Source organism: Drosophila guanche, unplaced genomic scaffold (genome assembly GCF_900245975.1).
Source record: "Drosophila guanche unplaced genomic scaffold, DGUA_6, whole genome shotgun sequence".
Classification (NCBI taxonomy): domain Eukaryota; kingdom Metazoa; phylum Arthropoda; class Insecta; order Diptera; family Drosophilidae; genus Drosophila; species Drosophila guanche.
Window position 1 is genome coordinate 4,007,023 of NW_022995751.1, and position 26,567 is coordinate 4,033,589.

Here is a 26,567-nt window from a genome sequence, read left to right on the forward strand (position 1 = left end):
TTCTTGGTAAATCGCAATGAAGAGCAATGTTTATTAGTTAGGGGACGTAATCACTATACATACTATACATATAAACGTACACGTACAAATATGGGGCGGGGTACCTACTTATTTTAAGAGTCATTGCTTGTGCCCTTTGGCTATATACAATTTCATTGTTAAAGAGAACGGACACGCACCTGGGGAAGGGGACGATAAAACAAAGATAGGGTATAGTATACAATACACTTAAAATAGGTTAGAGCAAATGACTTTCTGCCTAAGATAAGGGGTCGTAGGCTATCGTAACTATTTACAGAGTTTAAAGCACAATTAACCATCTTTCTCATTAGACTCTTTAGAGGGGATTTCCTGAAGAGCTATCTATGTACAAACATTGCAGGGCAGTGCAGTGTGTCAAGGGAAGAATTAATTATAATCACAACCGAGAACCGATCGAAATGTCATGGAGTGGGTACGATAGGATTGGCAGTATTACTGGGCTGTCGCTGCAAAGGAGTGCACCAGCATGGCAAAGCTGCTGATGAGGAATATACTCGCTGGCAGCGACGACAGCATGCGGTAGTTCTCCTCTGTATGCTCGCGCGTCTTCTTCTGCTTGATGACCCATCCCAGGCTGCGTTCGACGGCCCGCTTCCACTTGCCGTAGCGCTCCTTTCTCTCCACATCCGTGGTGGTGGCAAGGAACGTGTCGTAGTGCACGTTCTCGTAGTAGCGCTTCTCCGGCTCAAACTTGCACAGATCGATGCCCTCCGCTTGGGCGGCGCACATGGCTGCCCCGAAGGCAGTCGAGTCCATCAGCTGAGAGCGGAACACAGGCATGCCGATGGTGTCTGCCTGGAGCTGCATCAGCAGGTTGTTTGTCGTGAGTTTGCCATCGGCGTGCAGCTTGTTTATCTCGTAGCCGCACTCCTGATGCATGCACTCCAGGATGTCGCGTGTCTGGAAGCAAATGCTCTCCAGAGCTGCCCTCACAATATGGTTCTTTCGTGTGAATTGCGTGAGGCCAATGATGATGCCACGCGCATTCTGACGCCAATAGGGAGCATACAGTCCGGTGAATGCGGGCACAAAGTAGACATCCCCCGACGTGGGAACCATCTCGGCGTACTTCTCTGCATCGCGTGAGTCGGGCAGAATTCGCATTTTGTTTTGCAACCAGGACAGGGCATGTCCCGCCACCGATACGGCTCCTTCGATGGCGTAGATCGTGGGAGCCTGCGGTCCCAGCTTATAGGCGACAGTCGTCAGCAGTCCGTGGCGCGAAAAGACGGGCTTGTCGCCCGTGTTGCACAGCAAGAAGCAGCCAGAGCGATAGGTGTTCTTGGTCTGGCCCGGTTTGACGCACATCTGGCCCAGCAGCGAGGCCTGCTGGTTGCCCATAATCCCGCTCAGTGTCATGCCGCGCAGTGCACTCCGCTCCGAGGTGATCTTGCCAAAGATCTCCGAGCAGCTGCGAATGGTGGGCAGCATATCCTCCTTGATGGCGAATGTCTTGAGCAGCACAGGGTCCCAGTTTTGGGTTTCGAGGTTCATGAGCAGTGTGCGCGAGGCATTCGTTACGTCCGTGATATGTAGTGCACCTAAAACGCAAGAGCAAGGGGGAGTCACCTTTTGAGTTACATTTAGAATTGAGAATCTCTTACCGTTGGTCAGATTCCACACGATCCAACTGTCGACGGTGCCCGCCTTGCACCTTTGTCCGCGTATGGCCTGTCGCACCTCGGGCACGTTGTCCTTCAGCCAGCGGATCTTCAGGGCCGAAAAGTACGTGGAGATCGGTAGGCCAGTGATGTTGCGGAAATGATTTGGATCCTGCACCTTGGCCACAATCTTTTCCACAGTGCTGCTGGTGCGTATGTCCTTCCACACGATCGCATTGTAGAGCGGCTTGCCTGTGACAGCGTCCCAGACTATGGTTGTCTCTCGCTGGTTCGTTATGCCCACGGAGACAATGTCGCTGGAGCTGAAGCCATGCTCGGGCAGCTGCTTGATGGCCTCCTCGGCGCACTTGTTGATTGAGGCCATGATCTCCAGCGGATCCTGCTCGTACCAGCCATCCTGCGGACTTATCACGCTCAGCTCCACACGATGGGCTGCAATTTCATTGAAGTCGGGCGTCGTGTAAATGGAGAAGCCGATGGTCTTGGTGCCCTCATCAATGACGCCCACTAGGCCCGTGTGTTGGATCAGCGACTGCTTGCGCAGCTCCTTGCTGCGGAACGGTACATCCGCACTGGAGTTTGGTATGTTCTTGCCCTCCGTCATGTTGCTGGCTGCAAGATAAGAGTCGCAGTTGTAAGATTAGATAACCATTTACTTAGTTAAGTATTCGGGGAAGGCAAGGCAACACCCCATTATTGCATAATTTACTTCATTTTTCGAGAGAGTTCATTGTACATGTAATTTATGGGATGAAACATGGATCTAATAATAGGAAGGAAGTTATTTATGGTACGAATAGATAGATAAAGATCGCTTCTTGTGGATACAAGATCAATCTGTGAGGAATAACAGTCGTCCATATGGTATAAGAAGTGTAGAAGAACCCTTGTTTAACACTCGAGATAAAGATCTCTGTTTGTTGTATGCACTAGCACCCAAATTTCAGTCCCGTTCCACTGGGTGACGGACCTGTCGTCGCTATTGTTTGACTTTGTACCCGGCTGTGGCGTCCGTGCGCGGCTGGCTGTTGGCCTGTTGAAGGGGGGGCTTGATTTTGACGCAGGTCTAACGGTCGAGCCCTCTTTCGGCGCACACATAGACAAACTGTGCCGCCACCCAAAGACTTATCATCGCTTGGGAGCTGTGTTCTCTCGCTTTACGAAGTGCCATTTGTGGTGCAAAGCATATTCCAGCACATAAATTATGGTCAACTGTTTGGTATTTTGTGATCGCAGGTCTCGGCGACAAGGTCAAGTACTTAGGGAGATAACAGACCGATGATTGAGTGCACTGTATGATTAAAATACATATAATATACGTAAAATACATGGGTTGTGTCAACCATTAAATTTGATTATTTTCCCGCGTGCGTTTAGTGTCGTCAAACAGTACGATTCCGTGTATAGTTGAAACTTTCCACTTATTTCGAGAATTTCCGGATTGAACAGAGTTTAAATCACGAGATAAGGGAGATTTGAAACGTCCTCTAGGTGTTTTTGGGTTTTTATTGCCATTTTCCAGAAAGAACCATCGACAATCAATGGATGTCTAGCTACAATCCCTGATTAGATATGGCAGAATCGCACGATCCCTTGATGACCGGCATGGGTTACACCATAGCCCACCCAAAAAGGGAGGTAAAATCAAACAATTATGGGTGGATAAGATTCAAACGATAAAAAACATTCGATTCGATGATTTGAGTGCTTGATGAACTGTTAGACTTTGGATGGTGGTTAGCTTCGCTTCGGATTGTACGCACATTTGATATTCGATTGTTTGGCGGTACTTCCTCTAGATAACACCGATACGTAGAGAGCGTTCAACACTTATTTAAATACTATAAATTATAAGGTGCAAGTGAAAGAGAGAGCAGCGGAAAAAAGACGGAGAGAGAGAGTGAGAGAGAGCGGTAGCCGATTTGTGTGAGGTGTAAAAAGTACGTTATGCGCGCGACAAAATGGAATCACAACCGAACCGTTCGTAGCCAGCGCCAAATTGTATCTGAAAGTCAAAAATCTATCGTCGCCATCAAGGCGAAGGCGCGGCAGCGCAGTGAAAATACATCGAAAGAGCTTTCAATATACTACTCTACCCTATTCCCCGTGTGTGTATTGAAAACAAACTAACAAATACACAGCCGCAGGTCTCCATACGAGCTACGAGTGTGCGTCCGCCCATCCGTATATGTTCCCGTATATTGTATATTGGAAACGACGCGAGTACCAGCCATCGGAGCAGGCCAAATCAAACAAAACTGGTGGCAGCAACAGCTGATAAGACAGGCCCCACAGCCGGTAGTGGAGAGAGACATAGAGAGAGAGAGCGAGTGGAGCATTGCGGGGTCTCCTTCTCTTGTGGGTGGCAGAAGAGCCTCTTCTCGGTGCAATAAACTGCCAACTGGTTGCGACAGACGACAGTCGACAGACAGGCAGCCTTGGCATTAAAAAACCCGCCAGAAACATTTGCATCTGCCAGACGGATCTACCATGGGACAGTGGTCAAATGTGATTTGTTTTGGCAAGCGAATGGTTCTGCTTTCTGCAGATTACCCTTTTATGCGGACTAGTCCGAAAGGAGACACATATAAGAAATGATCCCATAATTCTGTTTCATAAATTTCCATGCACTAACTGTGCAATTGCCCACTGTACCTAAAGTGCACTTCCAATGAATTTGTTAACCATGTTTACGATGCAATTAGGGCTTGTTCAGGCATTTGATTTGCATATTCAACGGCAAAAGGCATTATCCCCCTTTTTTCTCAACAATTATAAACTGTAAAATATTTATTACTCTTTAGTGAGGAAAATATTCCACTGATGGGATCTCCACACATTAATTCCTTCGAAAAACCATCTATATTTGTGTGCAAGCTCGCGTGTGGGCGTCAGTTCATTCAGTCAAACAGCCTCTGGGCCAATGTTCTTTATTCTATAAATAGTTTTACCATTATTAAAAATATTCCATTGACGGCGGGGAAATACAGAATCGGCTTGACAAATTCAAAAGCAAAGCAAAAATAAAGTCAAATGCAAATTATGATATTTGAATATTTGTGAATCCATTAAACTTTTGTTTACAAAAACGACAACGGGGGAGTCGTTTTCTTATATAAACAAAGACATAAAGACGGCAACCGAACTTAATATAATCATTGTGTGATCGGAGCGAGCGACTTCATTAAAATAAATGTATATAATCTGGAAATGTCAGCGTGAATAACTCATGAATATATACACGTATAAAAACGTAGGGTTTGCGCTTGTGTTGGCCCACAAATGATAGCACTTCAGGCTTAATGGCCTCAACTGTTGCCCCGATGGTGGAGCAGTGTGGGGCATATGGGACAAAAGCTGACACTTAAGTCTTATCTGTCATCTGTCAGCTCTTTTGTAGAGGGTATAGGACAAGTCGTGTCTGCCTGATGGCCAGCAATAAGTATAATGAATTGTGTGAGTTCCTTGATGTGTAATTTGGGGGTCTACAACAAAAATACAGTGAATGCTCGGATGGGAAGCGAATTGCTGCTTGTTAATGTGAAGACTGTTATTAAAATTGTCTATTGAGCAGAGTATTCACTATACCGAATATCGTAATCCAAGTGATTACGATAGTAAATAAGTCGCTGCAATACCTACTGATTTACATGCCACATTATGTGCTAGAACACTACATAAAATTCGAACAGGTGCAGGTGCTTATGATCATTCCATGTCCTATAAATCATCGCCCCGTGGATCAAAGGTTCAATCAACTGTGCGCAATCCAAAATTCACATGAATAATTACACATTTATATGACCCATGGGGCTATATATAGCTGAAGCCTTATCATATGGCACCATGTCGCATATCGAATGAAAAAACTTGGAACATATTTCGATGCGATTGCAAAAAACACTGTTGTGGGTTTTGTTTGCCATGAGTGTAGTTTCGCTTGTTTTTGCTGACATATGATAACTGACAGCTGAATCGACAGAAACACGAGAGATTTCCGAAGTGTAATATTCCATTACGCCAGGTCAAAGGTCACGCGATTGGTGGCGCCGACAACTTTTAATCGGACAGTAGCATCTTTAATTATAGGCGCACGTGTCATAGTTTTACACACACACACGCACATTAAAGGTGCGGGCCCTGTTGTTTATATTTCGAACTGTGCTTACACTTGTTGGGCAATTAGTTACGTAAACTTCACATATTATAATTCACAATTACAAAATGCATTTTTCATTGCATCCGCATTGCGTTCTTACCGCTTTCACAGTTGGCGACACATTGATGTGCTTGGGGCAAACAGCGATTGTTGCCATCAATAATGATCGCAGTGTGGGGGCGGACAGAGAGCCAACTCACGTGATTCCCTTACGCCCCACTGAGAGCAAAAATCAATACACAGACACCGCGTGGCATTGCGCTGCATACGTCATACATGCTCGTAGTATGTGGACAGGCCCCTCTGCAGCTAATGACGTCACATCACGTCTGGCAAAGCCGCATAACAACAACACGTAATCAAAGTTGAATTAACCTATAAGCAGGGAGTTCCCTGAACACTGTTATACACAGACATGCTCTAATGAGTAAACCATGACATAACCATTAGCATCCCATTGAGCATCATTAATTATTTATTTATCACTGGAGGCCAAGACACGTGAGCGCCGCTAAACAGACGTTAGACACTCACCTCCGCCACTCTCCTTTCGCACCCACGCCGTGGAAACTTGATCTGGTTTATGGACTGCTAACATTAAATATCCGACCACATTCTCGTTTTGTTTATTTGCAAGTTAAACAACATTTTATTGCTACTCTTTGTTGTTTTTTTTATCAAAAGACGAGCCTCTTTTCCCGTGACCGCGGAATTATCGATAAAATATACCGACAGACCATTCGAAATATACCGTTTCAGTTTAATAATATACTGTAAATATACCGCAAGTCTTGATTCTTTTTCCTCGACTTTGATCTTCTGTTTAATATTACCTGCTGTTTAGGACTCTCAGCTTTAAAAATGTAATTTTACTCGAATCGTCATTTCATTCTAACCTATTTGTAATTGTATTAGATTGATTGCAAAATAAGGTTAAAACTAAATAGGTCAACCACAAAAATAGCATTAAGAATCACGCGGGTGAAAATAGAATGTTGTCATTTGACAATTGACTTATGTCACTAACCAAATAGTATACTATACTATTTGGTTAGTATACTATACTATTTGGTTAGTGCTTGTGTACCCTATTTGCTATAACCAATATTAAAATTCCAAACAATGACTTTGTCTTAACCTTATCCCTTCAAGGGTTCTAAATGTTGCTTCTTCCGTGCCAAAAGGATCGGGAATTTCTAACAGTTCCAATTCTGGAGGGCCGACATGGGCTAATCGTTCTCTCGATTTATATTTCTCGATTAGCGTAAGTGGCACACGTAATTTGACCACTTGTTGCTGAAACCTACCGATTATTTACCCGCTAATCAGCGTTTCAAATTTGAATTTGTTGCGCTTTAGTGTGCCGATTCAAAGGAATTAGTCCTGCTGTATAGTGTCTGGAATTTAGCATGGTAAATTATTATACATAGCAGAGTAGCTACACCTGTATAGCACACCTTGTTTATCTGTTAATAAAAGGCGTGAAATTCATAACGATTTTTTTATGCCCAACATAGATAAGAAATTGAGTATACTGTGGGGCTCACCTGATGATGATAACGTAAACAAGCGACAAACTTCATTTTATTATTAAACATGAACGAAACAAATATTTCGTGTGTGTTGCTGTATTTCGGCTTTAACCTGTGGCTGTGGGCTATGCTATCTTTTGGGTTTCCGATAAGTTTTGGACGTTCTATCAGTGGGTAGATTAAGTTTTAGTTTTATCAGCATATTGATGTGCATAGCCGACGGGGCGGTCGCTGCCTCAGAAGTCCGTGAGTCGACATGACCAGTCAAGCGATTGCCGTTCCTGGCGCGGGAGCTTCGATTCCAGTACCGATGGACAACAGCAGCGCCAACAACGGAAAAAAATACGGAAATTTAGAAATCGGAAGCGATGCTTGGCTGCAACAGGCCGTGGTCTTCGACTGGCAGCCCGCGGAGATTTTCTCCCAGAATGCCGAGTCCATGCAGCTCATTGTGGCCACATTCTGGTGTGTTCTGGTGGCCCGCGTTGCCACACAGAAGTTCTGCCCTCGCTCCAGTCCCAGTGTTGGCTACGCCGTGGAGTTTCTCCTCATCATTCCGCCTGTCGTTCTGCTGGCTACGGTGGCAAGCGATTACTGCACCCACATCCTCCTGCTGATGCTCATCTCCTCGCTGTGGTTCCTGTTCCGCAGCCAAGCATTTCAGCGCGCCTGCACCCGCAGCCAGTTCGACTTGGGCGGCACTCGGCCCACGGTGTTCACTCTGGTCCGTGCCCTGACGCACCTGATTACCGCCGTCTGCATACTAGCCATCGACTTTCACAGCTTCCATCGGCCCTACCGCAAGAGCCGAACGTTCGGCGCCAAGCTGATGGACACGGGCATCGGGCTGTTTGTGGTAACCATGGGTCTGGTGTCGCATCGAACGCGGCACACCAAAGATCTTCGCCGGAGCTTGGTTTACGCTGCGCTGCCGCTGCTGCTGCTGGGACTGGCGCGGACCGTGGCACTGCTGATCGTGGGCTATGGCCAGGATGAGCACGAGTATGGACGAGACATGAACGCGTTCTTCACGCTCGGACTGACGAAGTTGTTTGGCTCGCTGGCCAGCCTACTGGCACGCCGAGATGTGCACCTTCTGCCACTGGGCTTGGGTAAGTTCGTGTACCGAAGTAATGCTGGAAAATTATGGCAATTTTAGTCCTGGTTTAGGTCTCCTGGTGGTCCACCAGATGGGTCTGAGTGTTTTCGGTTTCTCCGACTACGTGATGGATGAGGATGTGCCGCGCGCGACGTTGTTCAGCGCCAACCGTGAGGGTCTGGTGTCGCTGCCCGGCTTCGTGGCCATGTACCTGCTGTCCATTTACCTCAGCCGCTGGCTCATGTCCGCCACGCTGCTCAGCTACTCGGAGATGGTCAAGAAGCTGCGGCGACTGCTCCTCCTGGTGCTGTTGCTGTGGTGCCTGTTCGCGGCGAGTGCCTTCGCCATTGGCATATCCCGGGTGACGTGTAACTTTGGCTACGTTGTCTGGACGCTCTCCATCATAAGCACCATTATGTGGCTCGGCCTGTTTGGCGTGGACTTTGTCATAGACAGTGTCCTGCCCTGGGATCCGCATGGCCAGGTAGTCGATAGCCAGGAGAAGGGACAGCTGCTGGAGTCGGCAGAGGGAGAGGGCCAGGCCTCAGCTAGGATCGGCAGCTTTGCCATCTGCCAGTCCATCAACCTGAACGGTTTGACATTCTTTCTGCTGGCCAACCTCTTGACGGGTGGGGTCAACATATTCCTCAAGCCAGAGGATCGCAGCCAAGCTGAATCGGTGCTCATTCTGCTCGTCTACATGTTGCTGGCCACCAAGGCAGTTCACGTGCTGCTCCAGCGAGGTGTCCGCCTGGCCTGAGTGTTCTCAGGCTTTCTGTGATTATTTCATTGAATTTTACCTTGAATTTGCATTAGTTTATGTTTGTTTTATCAGTAAATACCTTAAGGTTAGTTAATAAATAATGATTTCTAATTGCATTCCCCCTACAACTGTGAAAACAGCAAAGTGCCCGGAAACGAAAAGTAAAATTTATTATCTCTACGACTCGATATGGAGGTGTGGGTCCGATAGGAAGTGTTTAGTTTCTTGCGAAGTGCTTAAATTGTAATCTTAAGTTTTGCTTAATCGATGGGGTGTTGTTTTAGACAGCAATATTAACTTTTTATTACATTCTAACCTGTTGCCTTGCCTTGCCTTCCCTTGCAGATAAGCAGATAGACAACTTGACATTTCAAACAAACAGTCATCGATAGTCATTTCGTAACCGTTTCTACTGATCATATTAGTGTTGCAAAGTAATCGATTTTTCTTCGCTGCAAAACACTCGGTGCCAAGATTTTTAGTGGTTGGAACAAATGTGGCTCAAACAACAGGTTTTTACCTGTTTCTTCGGTACGGGGTGCAGCGGGGGAAGCAGCAACCTTATGGCTCAAACACCACTCTATTCCGTATCCATGGCAACTCCACCGTTTAGTTGTCAACACAAGAGGCCAAAGCGAAAAAAGAAGTGAAAATTTCGACTTTGAATGTGCCCAAAATGTTTGTTTACCTGAGCAAAAAGGTAAGTAAACTAAATATATTCAATAAATGGCTATAAATGAATTCTATTTTGTGTGTAGATTGCCATTCCCAACAATGTGAAGCTCAATTGCATTGCCTGGAACAAGGAGGAGGGTTACATTGCGGTGGCCGGCTCCGAGGGTCTGCTGAAAGTCTTGAAATTGGATCAAGGTAAAGGTATAGGAATATATTTGGCTTATATTAACATTCTCACATCTCCCCTATAGGGTCAAATGGCCAAAATAAAGGTGGACTGGCTGCCGTCTCCAATTTGTCCATGAATCAGACTTTGGATGGTCACAAGGAGTCTGTGCGGGTCGTCACCTGGAACGATGCACAACAGAAGCTGACTTCGTCGGACACAGACGGCGTCATCATGGTCTGGATGCTGTACAAAGGCTCCTGGTACGAGGAGATGACTAACGATCGAAAGAAATCCACTGTGGCCAGCATGAGCTGGACCTCGGACGGGGCCAAAATCTGCATTGTCTACGAGGACGGAGCGATTATCGTGGGCTCCGTGGATGGCAATCGCATCTTTGGCAAAGAACTCAAGGGCACGCATCTCACCGGCGTACAGTGGAGTCCCGACAATCGTCTCATACTCTTTGCCCTGGCCAACGGCGAGTGCCATCTGTACGATAATCAGGGAAACTTTGCCGTGAGCATCAGAGCTATGATTTAGAGTAATCCCCTTGGCTAATCCTCTCTTCTGTTTCCCTAGATGAAGCTCAACATTCAGTGCGTGCGGCTCAATGGATCTAACGCGTCTCGGGTGCAGCGCATTGCCAGCATCTGCTGGTTCAGCGGTCGCTCCTCCAGCCGTCGCAATCGACCCGTGCTGGCCATTTGCTACGAGATCGGCAGGGTGCAGATAATGCGCAACGAAAACGACGATGGTAAGTGCGAGGATTAAGGGAATTCTTCTGTCCAGATGTTAATTTTGTATCCACTCTCGCTCAGATCCCGCCATCTTTGACACTAAAATGCGGAATGTGGATGCAAAGTGGAATCATGATGGCTCCGTTCTGGCCATCTGTGGCACCACGCTGGAGACGCCAGTGCCGCCAGCACAGCGTGACAATAACCAGGTTTGCTTCTACTCGCCGCTGGGAAGGATCTATCGCACGCTGAAGGTGCCAGGAAGTGACATTACTTCGCTCAGCTGGGAGGGCAAATCGCTGCGCATTGCCATGGCCGTGGACTCGTTTATTTACTTTGCCAACATCCGACCGGACTACATTTGGTGCTACTTCGAGAAGACGGTTGTGTTTCTCAACAGCAACAGCAGCAGCGGTAATGGCGTCAGGGAGACGCCCATGAGTGTGATCACCTTCTGGAACACGGTCTCCAATCAGAGCTTTCTGAAGGAAGTGGAACCAACTTTGTGCCTGGCTGCGAGCAGTGAACACTGCGTGCTGGGCGTGGAGTGTGTCAGCAGCAACATCAAGGAGATTGCTCTGAGCACGCTGGAGAATCAAAGCAATACGGCTGACGACAAGGTCTACCAGCTGCTGCTCTGCAACTCCATTGGCACCACTGTGGATTGTGAGTTGAAGTCCATTTCGGACTACGTTCGTGTGTGCTTTAATCTTTTACTTTTACCCCAGCCAAGTACACGGACATCAGACCCAGCTTTGTGGGCATCAACTCGAGCTATGTGGCCATTGCCTCGCAGGAGGAGATTCTCATCTGGCACTATCACACGCCCAAGAGCGCCTCCAACTTGCAGAGCGTAAAGGCGCGCAAGGAGAAACGCTTCCACATTGACGACACCCCAACGGGCGTGGAAATGGCCAAAGATCTGATGCTGGGCAGCAGCAGCACTGGCACTGGCACTGGAGAGGCTCATTCGCATCGCCGCATCAGCGATCCTATTTGTGCGCTGGCTCTGTCCGAGAAGCTGCTGCTGGTGGCCCGCGAATCGGGCGCCATCAACGAGTACAGCATTGCCAATGTGGCGCTGCGGAATCGCCACATGATGAGCTCAAAGGTGTACAAGATGGCCATCAATTGCAATTCCACGTAAGCTCTGAGATGTTCCCCTGAGCTGCCTCAATTCACACACTTCCTTTCAGTCGTGCGGCCATCATAGACCACATGGGAGTCATGACGTTGCTGGATTTGGACGACAATCGGGAGACGCAGCTGAACTTTAGTCGCGTGGAGCGCAAGGACGTGTGGGCCGTGAGCTGGGCCAAGGATAATCCGCTGCTGCTGGCGCTGATGGAGAAGACCCGCATGTACATCTTTCGGGGCAACGATCCCGAGGAGCCCATCTCCTGCTCTGGCTACATTTGCACGTTCGAGGATCTGGAGATCACCAGCGTCCTGCTGGACGACATCATAAGCATCGGCGAGCTGCAGAACTCCTCGCACATCATTCAGCTGCGCGTCAAGTCGCTGCGAGACACCGATGACCTCCTGGAGCATGTCGGACTCGAGGATGCCAAGCAGTTTATCGAGGATAATCCTCATCCACGCCTGTGGCGCCTGCTGGCCGAGTCGGCGCTTAAGAAACTCGAGCTGGACACGGCCGAGAATGCGTTTGTGAGGTGCGCCAATTATCCGGGCATCAAGCTGATCAAGCGGCTGCGCACCATCAACACCCAGGAGCTGCAGCGAGCCGAGGTGGCTGCCTTCTACGGAGAGTTCGAGGAGGCCGAGAAGCTCTACTTGGACGCTGATCGCAGGGATTTGGCGATTGAGCTGCGCATGACGCTGTGTGACTGGTTCCGCGTAGTGCAACTCTACCGCATGGGCGGCTCGGGCGTCTCCGACCAGCAAATGGAGACGGCCTGGCGCGAAATTGGGCATCACTTTGCGAACTTGAGGTCATGGGAGAGCGCCAAGGAGTACTACGACAAGTCCCACTACATTGAGGGCTTCATGGATGCTCTGTACCATCTGGAGCAGTTCGATGAGCTGGAACAGTGCGTGGAGAAGCTGCCGGAGAAGAGCCCGCTGCTGCCCAAGCTGGCGGATATGCTGGCCTCTGTGGGCATGTGCGCGGAGGCGGTGCAGGCGCATCTGCGCTTCGGCGATCAAACGGCTGCCGTCAACACGTGCGTGAATCTCCGCCAGTGGGGCGAGGCTGTGGAACTGGCCCAGAAGTATCAGATGCCGCAGGTGAATACGCTGATTGCCAAGCACGCGGCGCAGCTGCTGAACGAGGGACGCCTCACAGAGGCCATTGAGATGCAGCGCAATGCTGGGCGCCACCTGGACGCTGCTCGGCTACTCGCCCAGCTGGCAGAACGCGAGCTGGAGAAGCGCGCCCCGATGCTGCGCATCAAGAAGATCTACATTCTGGCCGCCCTGCTCGCCGAGCAGCACCTCAAGGCTGTGGCCACGCCTGAAATCGATTATGCCAGCGGACGGAACACACTACTGGACTCGATCAGCCTGGAGGATGCCGCCTGCATTGAGCGCATGTGGCACTGTGCCGAGGCATATCACTTTATGCTGCTGGCCCAGAGGCAGCTGCGCTTTGGGATCATCCACAGTGCCCTCAGCACAGCCATCCGTCTACGGGAGTACGAGGATGTGCTGCCCCTGGAGGACATCTACTGCCTGGTGGCACTCGCCAGTTGTGCGGACAGGGCGTTCGGCACCTGCTCCAAAGCATTCTTGAAGCTGGAGACGCTCAGCCATCTGCCCGAGAAGACTCTGCAGGAGTACGAGCAGCTGGCGCGGAGCATATTCTCCAAGTACGAGCCAGAGGACGCCGATTTGGACACGGTCCCCTGCTATTCCTGCGGCGTACCCGTGCCCGACAGCTCACCCGCCTGCGTGGAGTGTGGTGCCCGGTTCCCGGCCTGCATCTCCTCGGGAAAGCCCATTCTGCAGCCGACAAACAACATTTGGATATGCACCACTTGCCACCACTGTGCCTCGCCCATGGAGATCTCGCGACTTCGGGCGTGTCCCTTGTGCCACAGTTTGATTGCCTCCATGACGGTGTAAATGTAACTCGCAGCGGAATTCTGCAATAATAAGATAATCATAGGCAATAACAAGTTTAAAAATCGCGCCTTCTGCACGATACTTTGCCCATCGATAGTGCTATCGCGAGTAATTGAGTGAAAATGCTCGATATCGTGTTGCATTTATGAGCAGGCCTCGGTATATTTATATTGTCGTTTAAGTTTTTAACCTTATTTTGCCAGCAATGCATCAAAAGAAAGTCATGAAAACTAGCCCATGTTGTGGAGACTTGAATGATATTTTAAGTAAAATTACACTTTTAAAGCAGAGATGCCTAACCAGCTGGTAATATTAAACAGAAGATCAAAGTCGAGGAAAATGATTTAAGATTTACGTATATTATTTTTGGTGTTTTTCTGTGGGATTTCTGAGCAAGGTATGTGACATGAAGGTATGGCAAGCACGTAAAAAGGGCGAAATGCCTCCCAAACGACTCCAAGCTTATTATAATATTTACTTGTGTTTCCTTTCTGCAATTTTCAGGAAAACAATATCATTTATTTTTATCCTTTGTTCCGCACGCTATTTTTAAATAATTTTCAATGAGATCGGTTATCTCTACATTTTACATACACTTAAATACTGAACACAAAGCTCCCTTGCCTCCCTTGAATGAAAAAGTCAAATACAAATTTGTAAAATATAAGGTCAAAAGATATACAATCCAACAAAAAGGAGTATGTATAATAAGCCAAATTGATTCTTCCATCGGATTAATTTATTGTTTCAGTGTTAAAAGTCTTTGCAAGCTTGTAATATCAATTTGAACATAACAATCAAAGAATGTGATTTAAGAAAACGGTGTATTTACAGTATATTTTAAAAATGAGTCCGTACATTTCGGTATATCTTTAAGGATCATGCGGTATATTTCATTATTAAATCCGCGGTCACACTGTTCGCAACTCACTCTTCTCGAATCCAATTTTTTAAATTGTTAAATTAATTCAAATCGCTGATGAACAATTGTATGCGTATGCGTGCGGTAATAAAATAAATAAAAGTTGCCGCTGGGCTGCGAATAAGCTTGATTTCAGCGACTAAATTGAAGTGCATTTCGGAACTGCGTCGCGTCGTGTCGTGCGTTTTGTTGTTGTTCTTTGGGGCTGGGTTTATAAGTAGAAATACTTATTTTTAAACAAATTCGTGAAGGGTACACGACGATCACATAAATAAAGTATGTACATAATGTGTACATAAATGCAGCATTTGTGGTGTAGCGGAAAGTTTCGTGCCAAAAGAAATGATCAAAACTAGTTTCAGTTTGAGTGCGAATCTGTGTTAGTAGTGGATGAAAGAAAACAATTCGCACAGATTGGCGAGATGTTGTAAGCATTTAAAAATATATTCATTCGGCGAACGAAAGGTGCCAGTGCCATCCGAAATAAATCAGCCAGGTCGCTGGAAACCACGAAAGCAAAACGTGTAAAGTAATTGAGTGTGAATTGAGTGCATTCCTTGCCTGCAGTGCAGTTGTTTTGAGTGGAGGAACAAAGGCACGCCAGGCCCCAGGCCACTAAACTGTGGTTAATGTAAGTAAAACCAGTTAATTTTAATGCCATTTGGTTATACAAATAAGTGAAGCTCTTGAAATGTGACACATTCTTCGCCATTTATAGGGTTTACGAAAGTTCCAGTTGGCTTTAGAGTGTGTTTTTACCGTCTTGATTGTGTGTGTGCCTCTGTGTGTGTGTCAATTAGCGCTTTCGAGCACTCCAAGAACAGTTAAACCTGTTCTGGTTTTCTCTTTCTTCTGCGCCTTGTTGTTTTTGGCCTTTCTTTCTTCTGCCTTTGATTTCGCCCACTTCACTCCACTCTCTTTCGTTTTCTTTATCTTGCATTCAATTGGCAATATTATGAATTCGCTGTCTCTCTCTATCCAGCACAGTATTATTCCCCAGCCGCCTACAGCCCGCATCCTCTGCGTTTCGTTCCAGAATCTGCGGAAGCTTCCAGCGGGGCTGCATCTGCCTTCAAGTACATTCAATGGGAACGCTGCCAGCATATCTGTATGATATATGAATGTACTATGTGCATGTGTGTGTCTGTGTCTGCAGCCCAACTAACGCACACAGTTGCGGTCTAGAATGAAATATTTATTCAATGGTTTGAGTACGCACATACAGATCATACATACTCTTCAGCCCTCTCTCACTCTCTCTCTCTGGGGGGTGGCGGTGCACAGGGTGTCTACGCTATCCGCTGGCCGGTATTTAATCTAATGGCTTGTTGTTAAATATATATTATATATATACAGAGTCCTTATGTTTAAAGATTATAGCTACATACTATAAATTAATGACTGCTGATTGTCATACCGTTCCTTAGCCTCCTTTCGACCCCCAGTGTTCCATTTGAAGGCTGGAATCCTTTGCTGAAACGCAATACTTTTTCATTTCCCCACCTTGTTTTTTTTTTTAACCAATCCTCATAATTTTCGACATTGACAATGAGGCTTCAATCAGCATTCATTCGTTCATTATCAATATCATTATGTTAATGATCATGAGCATTTGCATGGTGCATGTGTGAATGACGCCCGTTTAGGACTTGAGCTTAAAAGTGCAATGCACGGCAGAAAATCAACACAAGCAGTTACAAAGAGGTGAAAGATAACATGAGCATGCCGCAGTGTAGATACTCTTTTCATCTTAAATCCAGTAATCAATTAAGAAGCTATAAATCTGTGGATTCAACAGAGCAAATATTCAATTAATATTCATGGCCGTCTCTGTGTAACAAATAGCTTATCCAAACCCAAATACCCACTGCTTGCGTAAAAAAGTAAGAAATGTGCTGAAATTACACTAAACAGAGCACTCCCCATACTCGTGGTGTGTCGTCGGTCTGGTATGCATCAGAATATACCTTCAAGGGAGGGTTTTGCAGGGGTGCCGAGTGTACACAACGTACTCTTTCTTCGATAATGCTCTGCAACACTGATGACAGCGGAAGGGTGCGTCTGCAGTATTGCAAGATGAGGCAGGAGTCTCCTACATTATCCATTACGTGACGCTCTAAAAGTTAATGAAGGACTCATAGGATGGAGCCTCCATTGTCAGTTTTCTTTTTCCTGATAGATTATCCAACATGGCTGAGCTTTCGCCGTATTGTTGCAGGTTGCAGTTGCAGTGCACTGATTATGCAAAATGCACTTCTTGATGGCTGTCTGGTGGTGGCACATGTACTATACATATCTCCGGTCATGGTATGCCTTCGCGTGGCGTGGGTTCCACCTATTTCTAGTGTCTCTGTGGGGTGTTCGCTGGTTACAGCTGAAAAGCTGTTGCAAATAAATCTAGGAAACTTTGGGGCTGGAAATGTGAGAACCCCGTGCTAATTGGCCAATACTATGGGGCTACATTTATGGGTAAAGAGGTGTTTGTTGTCTGTATGCGAAATGAATTTGGAAAGCTGGCACAAAGCGTCTAGAAATTATTGTTGGCTGTCGCTGCTGCTGACGTGGCTGTACATCTGTTTTCATATTGTACTTTGGATCTATAATGGAAGTTTTGATGTCATCGCTATACACACTTTGAATAATTGTCAAGTTCGGCTGGCTCCCAAAATGCTTCCATTAAGTGGGATTTATTTGTAATTTAACTTCGGAATATATTGCTAGACAAAGTTCATGTTGTGGAAACCTCTGAAATCAAATTCCTTTAGTTTTATACGAGTAGCAGCAGCACAGCCTTTGGCTCACGTTCTGCGGCCAAAACAATTTTTGTTTATTATTATTAAAAATTTTGCATTCGTTTGTGTGTTTTTCCAAATGTGTTTTATCAGGGTTTTGCCTTGGCATTAAATTACCAACAAGTGTGGATATGAAACATTTGCGTTGCCTGTGGCGGATTCACACTTGAGATTAAGATTGGGTTGTGTTTTTCTAAGACTTTGATTTCCTAAGTAAAGCTTGAAGCTGGAATAATCTGTGTGTCTTATTTACTGAACACATGTGTAAATGTGCACATAGTACGTCCATATGTACTACATATTTATATGGAATAAAGTACAACCTTCTTTGTTTGAGTTTTAATCAACTGCGCAATGTTGAGGGAGTGTACAGAGTAGTGTATATGCCTGACTTGGATATCCCGTCTCCAGCCAGAAACACAACCCACACACGACAAGATTATGAGCATGTAAACACAATATGTCTGAGATATATTTATTTAATTCATATGTAAAAGGAGTAAATGAACTCTGCCAAAGACAATACTTGGCAAAGGTTGTGTCTTCGTTAATTATACAAACTTTTGATGTTGTCTAAGAATTTATTATTGATCTCTCAATTACACATTTCCTTCTATTAGTGCTCAAATGCTTTTCCTACGAAGTGGGACAAGGAACAGACAGAGTGGCAAGCTTTTAATGGACTGTGGTGTTACTTATCAATTTACCATCCCTCGCTTATTAAGTACCGTATCAGCAATCATTCGTAGTGATTCATTATTTTGTAAAAGCAAATACACATACTAGTATTTGTGCAAACAAAAAGAAACCCTCAAGATTCGGAAAACCACTCCTGCAGGCAGCCAAAGAGTCTCACAAGCAACAGCTAATATAAAGATGTAGCATTTCCTTTAGTAATCGAACTTTGTTCGAAGAAAATAACTGAATAAATGAATAAACATAAGCGAGATATCAGTTGGAGTGCGTAATGATTCATGGAAACCAGATGCTGTCCATAATGAATCGATGAATGAATGGAATAGTCAATGTAGCAGATATTAACATGCACGTTTTTCCATTGAAAAAAGTCTCACACACCTCTGTGTATCTCTCTATATGTACATCTAAATGTGTCTCATATACAGATAAACATAAATACAGATAGTTTTCCGCTAAGCGTCTAGCCGTTGAGATTCGCGTGAGTCATACAAGACATTTCCATTTGCCTCAAAATATCAACAGATTGTTTAAACAAATAAGTATCTACATAAATGGCAAAAGCAAACTTGTTTTTTCCTTATAAAGAATTAACTTTTCTCTTATAAATTTATTTTCTCTCCAATAAAGGGGAAAGTGTAAGGAAAAGTGTATGAATATATTGAATCATGTTCGAGCTGGAATGTAAAATTATCTTAGGGATTCCTATTCCTATCTCCTAAGAGATAAAAGTATTAAGCACCCGAGCAGATAAATCTGTAAATTCTTATATGTAATTCTCATAATTCTCCCTCTGTTTTCCGATCCGTTGAATCCAATTACAGTCAGCACTACTCAGAGAGCAGCTATATTATTATCATTATATATTCTATGACACTCTCGAGTCCATGACCGGATTACGCATCCTCCCATCTCCTCCCGCCCAACGATTTGTCCATTTATTTGTTTGCACTCGTTTGTGTGAGGGGGTAACATTGAATTAGTCATCAAGACACATACTATGAGGATTGATAGTTCTTATCACCTTTCAGATATCATTTCAAATCTCTGACGTAGCTGTTGTCCGGGTGGAAGGAAGAGCCCAGTCACGCATTACCGCCTGTGTAAGATAATGAGCTTTTGTTAAAAGTAAAGTAAAGTGTGTGAATAACACAAATTATAAAATATAAATTAATTGGCGATTTGTATTATTAATTTAGAGCCACAAGCAGCCGCTACTTTGTCCATCCAAATTCCGTTGTTCTTTTGCTCTAATTGAATTTTTTATAACATTGTGACCCGTGCTCGTGCTACCGCTACCCCGCCACAGGTAGTCCCTTTGTGGCGCCACTTGGCAGTGGCAACAGCACACGCGATTTCTGGGCTAATGACAGCCTTGGCAGTGAACGAAACGAACTGATATTTGTTGATGTTTCAACTACACACAGCGAAAAAAAGCACTGAGAAAGTGATATTAATTGATAATACATTAAAATCCTAAGAATTCGCTGCCGAGAATGGATACAAATTAAAATTACATTATATTAAATTCCTCGAGTGTTTCTTTTTTCTGTGTTATTTGCTGAGTGTATGTGTATGGGAATGGCCAGTAGAGCGGACTTGCGGGGAGTGCTACAGATGTGGCCGAACTGACGATTAAATGATTCAGATTTGCACTGATTTCCCACACTTCCCCCCTTCACTGTTGCTGTGACGTCTTGGTCTGCCACAAGACAACAATTAGCGTTAGAAATTACATTATAAAATGGAGATATGGGAGCACAATGGAATGGGAGGCAGAGCTCAAATTGCAGGCATTTTCCGCAAATGGAAAACGACATTATTGGGGCATGCTTCACGTCACAGCAGACTGTAATCACGAATAGGGGAAAAGGGCTGACTCTCTCTCTGTACACATTTACTCGAATGTGTATCCGGATCGAAACTTATGCAATATATTCGGTAATTGAATCCCAAGAAGTGGCCCCTTGGCACCCTATTTTACAGAGGTAGACTTGACCCTGTTTAAAAATTGGATTGCTCGGATTGCTCAATTGTAATCGGATGCATCTACCAACCAACGGATTGCCCCTGAATGTGAACTCTTCTCTGGATCATGGATCATGGATGATGAGGCTTCTGTTCTGTTTTGTTTTGTGTCTGTGGATAAGGATTCCACTTGCCAGTTGCCACTTACTGAATGATCACAGAATCAACATAAACAGAGTGAATATTTAATGATTCATTTGCTGCTGTTGCTGTTGCTGCTGGTTTCTGGAGTAGATCCCCCCCATCCCTCCGAAGTGCGTATGCGGTGGCCTGCAATTGGGGGCAACAAAGGCCCCACAGCTGCCACAATCGCTGCTGCAGCGGAAATGTTTTTGCTGCTGCTGCTGCTGAATGCTGCCTCTCCTCCATTTATCATTGAATAAATTGCAAAATAAATATACAAACAAAAGTAATAATAATAATAAATGCAATCACGCAGGCCGAGGGATGAGCAAGTGGCTGCTGTCCACCCACCCAAGTGGAATGGATTGAAAGGAAAACATTTATATATTATGCATATAGGCCATATTTATCTGATCGATTTGGAATGTGTGGTGTGCTCTCTCTCTCTCTCTCTCTCTCTATCTCTCTATCTCTCTCTCTCTCTCTCTATCTCTCTATCTCTCTCTCTCTCTCTCTGTGGACTGTAAATTTCGAAGATTCCGGCATTTATTCTTGTTCAGGCCAAAGATTCCGTGCTGCTGCGAGATTTGGCATCAACGAAAATAGATGCCCAAATGGAATTGCACAAAAATTGTACCCCCAGAGGGGTAGGCGAGTGTCAGCGTGTGTCTGTCTTTGTGTTATTTGTTTGTTTCAGTGTTTAAATATAATTCCCTCTGCTCTGCCTCTGCTCCTGCTCTAGAGCAGCATGCGCAGACGTATCTGAAACACCAACTCCTGCACGCTTTTCTTCAGGAGTATCACCATGGACAGTGCGAATCCGAGGAGGCTGAGGCAAAACAGCCAAGGCGTGGCCAGGGCCACTGTGAGAAAGACAAGAGTCTCGGGCCCACGGGCATTAGCCATGCACCACAGCAAATGGCGCTGGGTGCTGCGCAGCCTAAACTTGTTGTTCCACAATCGCAGGCACACCGATCCGACGTTTTCGGTGAGGCCCACCGTCCGCGTGGTCAGACCGAGTGTTGAGTGGCACAGCAGCTGCAGCACCAGCAACATGCCCTTGACCGCAGCGGTCTCCGAGGCGCGATGGTATGTTGCCACCAAACGCTCGCGATGCTCCGGCTTGAATTTCGACAGCACAAGATCGAGGCGAGACTTCATACGGCTGACTGTGGGTGGTGGGCGGATGCTGAGCTCCTCCGTTTCCGAGTCTGTTTCAATGCGGTCTGCCAAAGGGAACCGCTGCTGGCTCGGGCTCTGACAGAGGCAGGGATCCTGTTCCTTCACCTCTTTGGGCATCTTCAAGAAATCGCCCTCGTAGGAATTGATGCGCGTGGATCTGGGAGTGCTCGTATAAGGTGCTTCTGTCCGGTGGGAGCTGCCCATAGGCTGCTGGCTTCCCAGCCTAGCCATCTGTGGCACAGCATTGAATCTGCAGGAAGTCAAAAGAGTCTCAGTTATGTGTGTGGGGTGCAGATGGGAAGTCTGTGATCTTGCCACTTACCCATCTAAATCTCCCCTCTGAATGGGGGACAAGGACACATTGCGACCCATTGTGCGGGAGAGCAGGGGAATGGTGTGAATATTATTAAGAAATGGCATCGAATTGAGTCCATCCTTGTCGGTGGTACCGGGACCTTCGCCCTGCTGCTGCTGCTGCGGATGGTCATTCGCGTTGAAGGATGTCAGGAATCCAAAGGTCCTCTGTGTACGGGTGAAAGTGGAACGTGGATTGTTCATCGTTGCTAATTTCTTTCTTCTTCTGTTTTTAGACTCTGTGTGGAAATACTTATCTTTGTCAATTATTTTCCCAAAAAAATCGGATTTTTGTTTTACTTTTTATTCGAGCTGCTTTCAATATCTGTTGCTGCTGCCTCTGTGTTGATATTAACTGATTCTCAGTCACAGTTTTAAATGTTTCAAAAGGATAATTCAGAGCACACTTTGATGCACAAAAAAAGGGCAAACGAAAACCTTTGTAACAGTTTTTTCTTTTGCAGTTTCAGTAGTGGCGAAGGAAAACTTTCCATCATGTTTCGGTTAATACTATTTGGATGGCTGTTGGCCTGTATGGCACTGCTGGTCCACTCGGAGCTCACAGAATTGGATGGCCCCAATATATGCAAGCGCCGTGAGAGGTAAGTAGTCCACTCGGAAGTTTAATCTTAAACTTATAATTTCCATTAACATTCCCATAGCTACCCCGTTGAAGTGGTCTACACGGAAATGCAGTCGTACCAGGAGCGTGGCTCCAATTGGTGCCTCACCATACCACCACGCTGCTCCACGTATCGCATCAAGAATCGTATCGTAAACAAGACCAAAACGATCATAAAGAACCGCATTGTGCGTGACTGCTGCGGTGAGTGGGAGGAGCTCCTTCTCTTTGCGAATCTTCTGCTAATTTTTGAGCTATATTTCAGATGGCTACGTGTCCAGCGGCGGGGAGTGCGTGCCCCACTGTACGGACCATTGCGAGCACGGCAGATGCATTGCCCCCGAGAAGTGCAAGTGCGATCATGGCTATGGCGGCCCTGCCTGTGATATAAGTTCGTTGAACCATTTGACTACTCTTTCTAAACCCCTAGCCCCCCTCCTAACCCTATTTTATTTTTGTTTTTTGCGTGTTGAAATCTGTACAATGAAACGCCTTGGGGTGGGGCCTCTGGGGGTGTAACCTTTTGCTTAATCCCTCAAACGAAAGCCCTTGCAGAGTGCTCTGACAGAGCAGATTCAGAGCTAGCCATGAGTTATAAATACATTCCGAATACTGTAAATGCCAGGACAGGGGGATAAAACATAAGGAAAAGTAGTGAAAAACAGGAGCATAGCAAACACCAAGAAGGGAAAGGGACAATCCACACAATATGTATACACAGGAGGATGAGGAACGGGAGGGCATGCCGCCCATCAGCATTCCCACATTCGGGATACCCAACGAACCAGAGCTGCTGGACGTGTATGAGCTCTACCGCCCATCGATGGCCACACGGCGGCTGGTCAGTGAGCAGAATCGTGAGCTCTACCCAGAGGCCTTCATCGAACACGAGCGACTGGGCACATTGGCGGATTTGTGCGTGCGGGCGCTGGCCAAGAGCCAGGGCACTGTGCACATTGCAGTACCCGTGCGGGAGGATCCGCTGAAGCTGCGCATCCACTACGACTCCATTGACGTGGATCTGCCGCTGCAGGAGTGCTACTTCGTGGAGGATTTGCGTTATTGGCGGCGCGTGGTGCTGGCCAAGAGCTCGGACAAGTCGCTGGTGCTGAAGAAGCTCTTGGAGTACGACTGGCGGGGCAAGGGGATCAGTATCAAGTACGTGGAACTGGTGGAGGCATGTCCGGCGGCCTTTTGGCCGGAGCATGAGATGGCCGCGCTGGCGGCACTCGTTCGGGAACATGTCCGTACCATGGACATCCGCCATCTGCAGTCCCACACTGATGAGAGCTTCCAGCAAAAGATGGAGAGCAGCGGCTCAGAGCCGGAAGTGACGTCGGAGGAAACCGAGGAGCTGTTCATTTCCAGCGATGAGCGGAACACCTCATCACTGTTGTCCGATGAGCAGGAGGAGGAGTGCTCCGATGAGCAGTCTGCAGTGGAGAAAGAGGAGCTGCAGCAGTCCGCGTCGAAGCTCAAGCAGCCAAGAATCATGTTTAATGAAATGCCATACGACGAGGAGCCAGAGAAGGCTGCGGAAGGACACGCTGAGGCAGGGTCCATTCAGCAGGATCGACGCATGGGGCGTGCTGTCCGCAATGAAGTGCGCCAGCAGCTGCGGGACATGCAGGCGGCCAGAAGGGAGCAGCACGAGCAGCGGATGCGCCGTCGTTCCCTTATGCGCAAGAAACCCGTTGAGGAGCCGACAAAGAAGCGCCGTAAGAGCCGTAAGACGACCGTGGGAGTCTTCAACATGAAGGTGGAGGGCGAGAAGGAGGACGTCGAGGAGAAGATCGTGGACAAGCGCCAAAAGGAGAAGCTGCTGAAGCGCATCAAACGCTACGACTACCCCGCGGAGCACTGCCACCACATCGATCTGAGCTTTGTGCGCTTCTTCGATAATCTCGTGTCGTTGATCCTAGAGTTCCTTGGACCACACATGGGCCGCGACTACCACAAGCGGCACCTGCGCTTCTCCCTGGAGGATATGATGCGGCTGGCCAGGGGTCTACAGGCACTCGATAAGCTGCAGATCTTTCGCCTACGCAACAGCCGCATGGATCGATTCAAGCTGCACACCCTGTGCGGTGGCCTCAAGGACCTGAAAGCTTTGGAAGTTATTGACTTTGGCTACGACGAGATATCCGATGAAAGTGGTGCCACCTTGGGCACCCTACTGCAGCGGGAGAACATGCTGAAGGCCCTGGAGCTGGAGTATAATCATTTGGACCTGCAGGCGGCCTCGGCCATTGGGGCCGCTCTGCTGCAGCAGCACCAGGCTGGAGGGACGACGCACCTGCAGTATCTCGGACTGGCCCACAATCGAATAAGTGACAAGGCGCTGTCCACGCTCGTCCACTACATCACGGGCACCGAGCATGTGGCGGAGCTCAATGTGACGGCCATTACGGCCCGCAAGGAGGCGGTGGCCGAGAGTCTGGGCTACTTGCTGCGCAACCATCCGCCACTGCGGCGACTGGACATAGCAGCCATTCCGCTGAACGGCGCTGTGGGACGGAGACTTATCTGCGCCCTGGAGCACAACCAGAAGGTCACGCACTTTGACTGCCGCGGCTGTGATCTGGACAGCGACGAGGAGTTCGAGGCAGCCATCATAGTGAGACGCAATAGCTTCCAGGGAGATCATTCGTACATAGGGGATGAGACCAAAACGGAGCAGGACATACGGGAGCACTTCAAGAGCATCAAGCACCCGCTGCTGCAGAAGCTCGAGGATGAAAGGCTACGCCAGTCGGAGTGCCTCAAGGCGCGTCCCTCTCTGATAAGCACGCCCAGCACGCTAAGTGTCAAGTCCCTGGCGGAGGAAAAGGAGGAGCTCCAAGAGTACGACATTTGGGCAGAGTTGGGCATCAAAACGAAAGCATCTGTCCCCCAAGAGGTGGAGGCTTCCGTGTCCAGCCATAGCAGAGTGTCGGACCAAGGTCCCTTTTACTTTGATCCAAATAGCTTCGACTTGGAGCAGTTCCGGGAGCACATTGAACATCCGGGCATCGGCAATCGCTATTACTACTTCAAGAGTCGAAGGCAACAAAGCTGAACATTCATTTAGGGAGTGTTAATTATTTGTTAGTTAAATTTGATCAAAATCTAAAGTCGTTAGGAGCAGATCCAAACAATACAAAAAAAGTTTATCGTTTAGGCTTCCATGTGGGACTATTAAAGTGTAATGATAAAAAATGTTAAAATGTAGGAATATCAGTGGAATTATTAGCTGTGTAAATCCTCTGCAAGGGCATGCCATCATCGGCATGCCGTTGATATGCACCACTTCTTTATAACCGTAGTCTATGTACATATCTATGTTTTTATTGTATGTGCTTGTTGTATAGCTTTATTTGCATTTAATATTTGATTTTGAGTCGAAATCTTAGTCTAACCAAGAGCACACACACCACACACACACCCAACCAATTCTAATTCACACCCAAACAAAAACGCAGTTCCCTCCGCAGAATCAGTGTTTATTCACACACGGCACGTTCTTGGAGCAGTACTCCTGGTCGTGGCGTGGCTTAGTCGCCAGCAAAGCAAAGATCAAGAACAAGATAAAGCAGCCACTAACTGTCCAAGCACCCAGTCTAACGTGTCCCCAAGTACTGTACAAAGCGAGAGAGAGCCGCTGCTAATCCAGATTGTCTCTAACTTTTTGCACGTTAGATTGTCCCTCTGGCTGGTACGGACGGAACTGCTCGATGCAGTGCGATTGCCTGAACAATGCCCTCTGCGAGCCCTTCAGCGGGGAGTGCGAGTGCGCCAAGGGCTATACGGGCGCCAGGTGTTCCGATGTCTGTCCGGAGGGACGCTTTGGCGCCAACTGCATCGAGGAGTGCCGCTGCGAGAATGGTGGCAAGTGTCATCACGTCTCTGGCGAGTGCTCCTGTGCGCCCGGTTTCACGGGTCCCCTGTAAGTGTCCACCAGATTGTGGCCAGCGAGATGAGATTCCC

At 47.1% G+C, this 26,567-nt stretch overlaps 6 protein-coding genes across 13 annotated transcripts in view; 4 read left to right on the top strand and 2 right to left on the bottom strand.

The window, feature by feature from the left end:
• LOC117587103 (glycerol kinase) lies at positions 1–6,514 on the bottom strand. 2 transcript variants are annotated; one of them, XM_034277594.1, is made up of 3 exons: positions 6,358–6,514; positions 1,647–2,276; positions 1–1,583 (listed from the first exon to the last, which is right to left on the bottom strand). In XM_034277594.1, exons 1-3 carry the CDS (start codon positions 6,419–6,421, stop codon positions 475–477), a joined length of 1,803 nt encoding a protein of 600 aa, XP_034133485.1. In that variant the 5' UTR covers positions 6,422–6,514; the 3' UTR covers positions 1–474. The 2 variants fall into 2 exon arrangements, with proteins under 2 accessions (XP_034133485.1, XP_034133486.1); XM_034277595.1 differs by lacking the exon at positions 6,358–6,514 and adding an exon at positions 3,428–3,653.
• On the top strand, positions 205–25,889 carry LOC117587102. The gene is made up of 3 exons (XM_034277593.1): positions 205–210; positions 6,321–6,325; positions 23,303–25,889. Exon 3 carries the CDS (start codon positions 23,311–23,313, stop codon positions 25,657–25,659), a length of 2,349 nt encoding a protein of 782 aa, XP_034133484.1. The 5' UTR covers positions 205–210; positions 6,321–6,325; positions 23,303–23,310; the 3' UTR covers positions 25,660–25,889.
• LOC117587105 (uncharacterized protein At4g17910) lies at positions 7,350–9,328 on the top strand. Its single transcript, XM_034277599.1, has 2 exons — positions 7,350–8,467; positions 8,526–9,328. The coding sequence occupies exons 1-2, from the start codon at positions 7,612–7,614 to the stop codon at positions 9,212–9,214; spliced, it is 1,545 nt and encodes a 514-aa protein (XP_034133490.1). The 5' UTR covers positions 7,350–7,611; the 3' UTR covers positions 9,215–9,328.
• Positions 9,706–14,115, top strand: LOC117587098 (WD repeat-containing protein 35). Of its 2 annotated transcripts, none has more exons than XM_034277578.1 (7): positions 9,706–9,917; positions 9,976–10,087; positions 10,165–10,577; positions 10,641–10,815; positions 10,880–11,464; positions 11,527–11,941; positions 11,995–14,115. In XM_034277578.1, the coding sequence occupies exons 1-7, from the start codon at positions 9,894–9,896 to the stop codon at positions 13,880–13,882; spliced, it is 3,612 nt and encodes a 1,203-aa protein (XP_034133469.1). In that variant the 5' UTR covers positions 9,706–9,893; the 3' UTR covers positions 13,883–14,115. The 2 variants fall into 2 exon arrangements, with proteins under 2 accessions (XP_034133469.1, XP_034133468.1); XM_034277577.1 differs by having other exon boundaries at positions 9,708–9,917; positions 10,144–10,577.
• LOC117587101 (protein draper) overlaps positions 14,793–26,567 on the top strand; it is a 15,796-nt gene continuing 4,021 nt past the window's right edge. For 4 of the 6 annotated variants that reach the window (XM_034277586.1, XM_034277587.1, XM_034277588.1 and 1 more), the window contains exons 1-5: positions 14,793–15,435; positions 22,444–22,581; positions 22,642–22,805; positions 22,867–22,992; positions 26,280–26,526. In XM_034277586.1, the coding sequence (XP_034133477.1) occupies positions 22,475–22,581; positions 22,642–22,805; positions 22,867–22,992; positions 26,280–26,526 (644 nt within the window). In that variant the 5' untranslated portion in view covers positions 14,793–15,435; positions 22,444–22,474. The remainder of the gene's footprint in view (positions 15,436–22,443; positions 22,582–22,641; positions 22,806–22,866; positions 22,993–26,279; positions 26,527–26,567) is intronic. The other 2 variants (XM_034277590.1, XM_034277592.1) reach the window with 1 other exon arrangement.
• On the bottom strand, positions 20,734–22,334 carry LOC117587106. The gene is made up of 3 exons (XM_034277600.1): positions 22,280–22,334; positions 21,948–22,218; positions 20,734–21,875 (listed from the first exon to the last, which is right to left on the bottom strand). Exons 2-3 carry the CDS (start codon positions 22,181–22,183, stop codon positions 21,182–21,184), a joined length of 930 nt encoding a protein of 309 aa, XP_034133491.1. The 5' UTR covers positions 22,184–22,218; positions 22,280–22,334; the 3' UTR covers positions 20,734–21,181.

Excerpts from the sequence above, each read along its gene's own strand:
- LOC117587103 (XM_034277594.1), bottom strand. The coding sequence starts at position 6,421 with ATGTTAGCAGTCCATAAACCAGATCAAGTTTCCACGGCGTGGGTGCGA. Across the intron at positions 2,277-6,357 it reads GCGAAAGGAGAGTGGCGGAG|CCAGCAACATGACGGAGGGC; the intron begins GTGAGTGTCTAA and ends CTTATCTTGCAG. Across the intron at positions 1,584-1,646 it reads CGTGTGGAATCTGACCAACG|GTGCACTACATATCACGGAC; the intron begins GTAAGAGATTCT and ends CTTGCGTTTTAG.
- LOC117587105 (XM_034277599.1), top strand. The coding sequence starts at position 7,612 with ATGACCAGTCAAGCGATTGCCGTTCCTGGCGCGGGAGCTTCGATTCCA. Across the intron at positions 8,468-8,525 it reads CCTTCTGCCACTGGGCTTGG|GTCTCCTGGTGGTCCACCAG; the intron begins GTAAGTTCGTGT and ends GTCCTGGTTTAG.
- LOC117587098 (XM_034277577.1), top strand. The coding sequence starts at position 9,894 with ATGTTTGTTTACCTGAGCAAAAAG. Across the intron at positions 10,816-10,879 it reads GCGCAACGAAAACGACGATG|ATCCCGCCATCTTTGACACT; the intron begins GTAAGTGCGAGG and ends ACTCTCGCTCAG. Across the intron at positions 11,942-11,994 it reads GCCATCAATTGCAATTCCAC|TCGTGCGGCCATCATAGACC; the intron begins GTAAGCTCTGAG and ends ACTTCCTTTCAG.
- LOC117587106 (XM_034277600.1), bottom strand. The coding sequence starts at position 22,183 with ATGAACAATCCACGTTCCACTTTCACCCGTACACAGAGGACCTTTGGA. Across the intron at positions 21,876-21,947 it reads CAGAGGGGAGATTTAGATGG|ATTCAATGCTGTGCCACAGA; the intron begins GTAAGTGGCAAG and ends GACTTCCTGCAG.
- LOC117587102 (XM_034277593.1), top strand. The coding sequence starts at position 23,311 with ATGTATACACAGGAGGATGAGGAACGGGAGGGCATGCCGCCCATCAGC.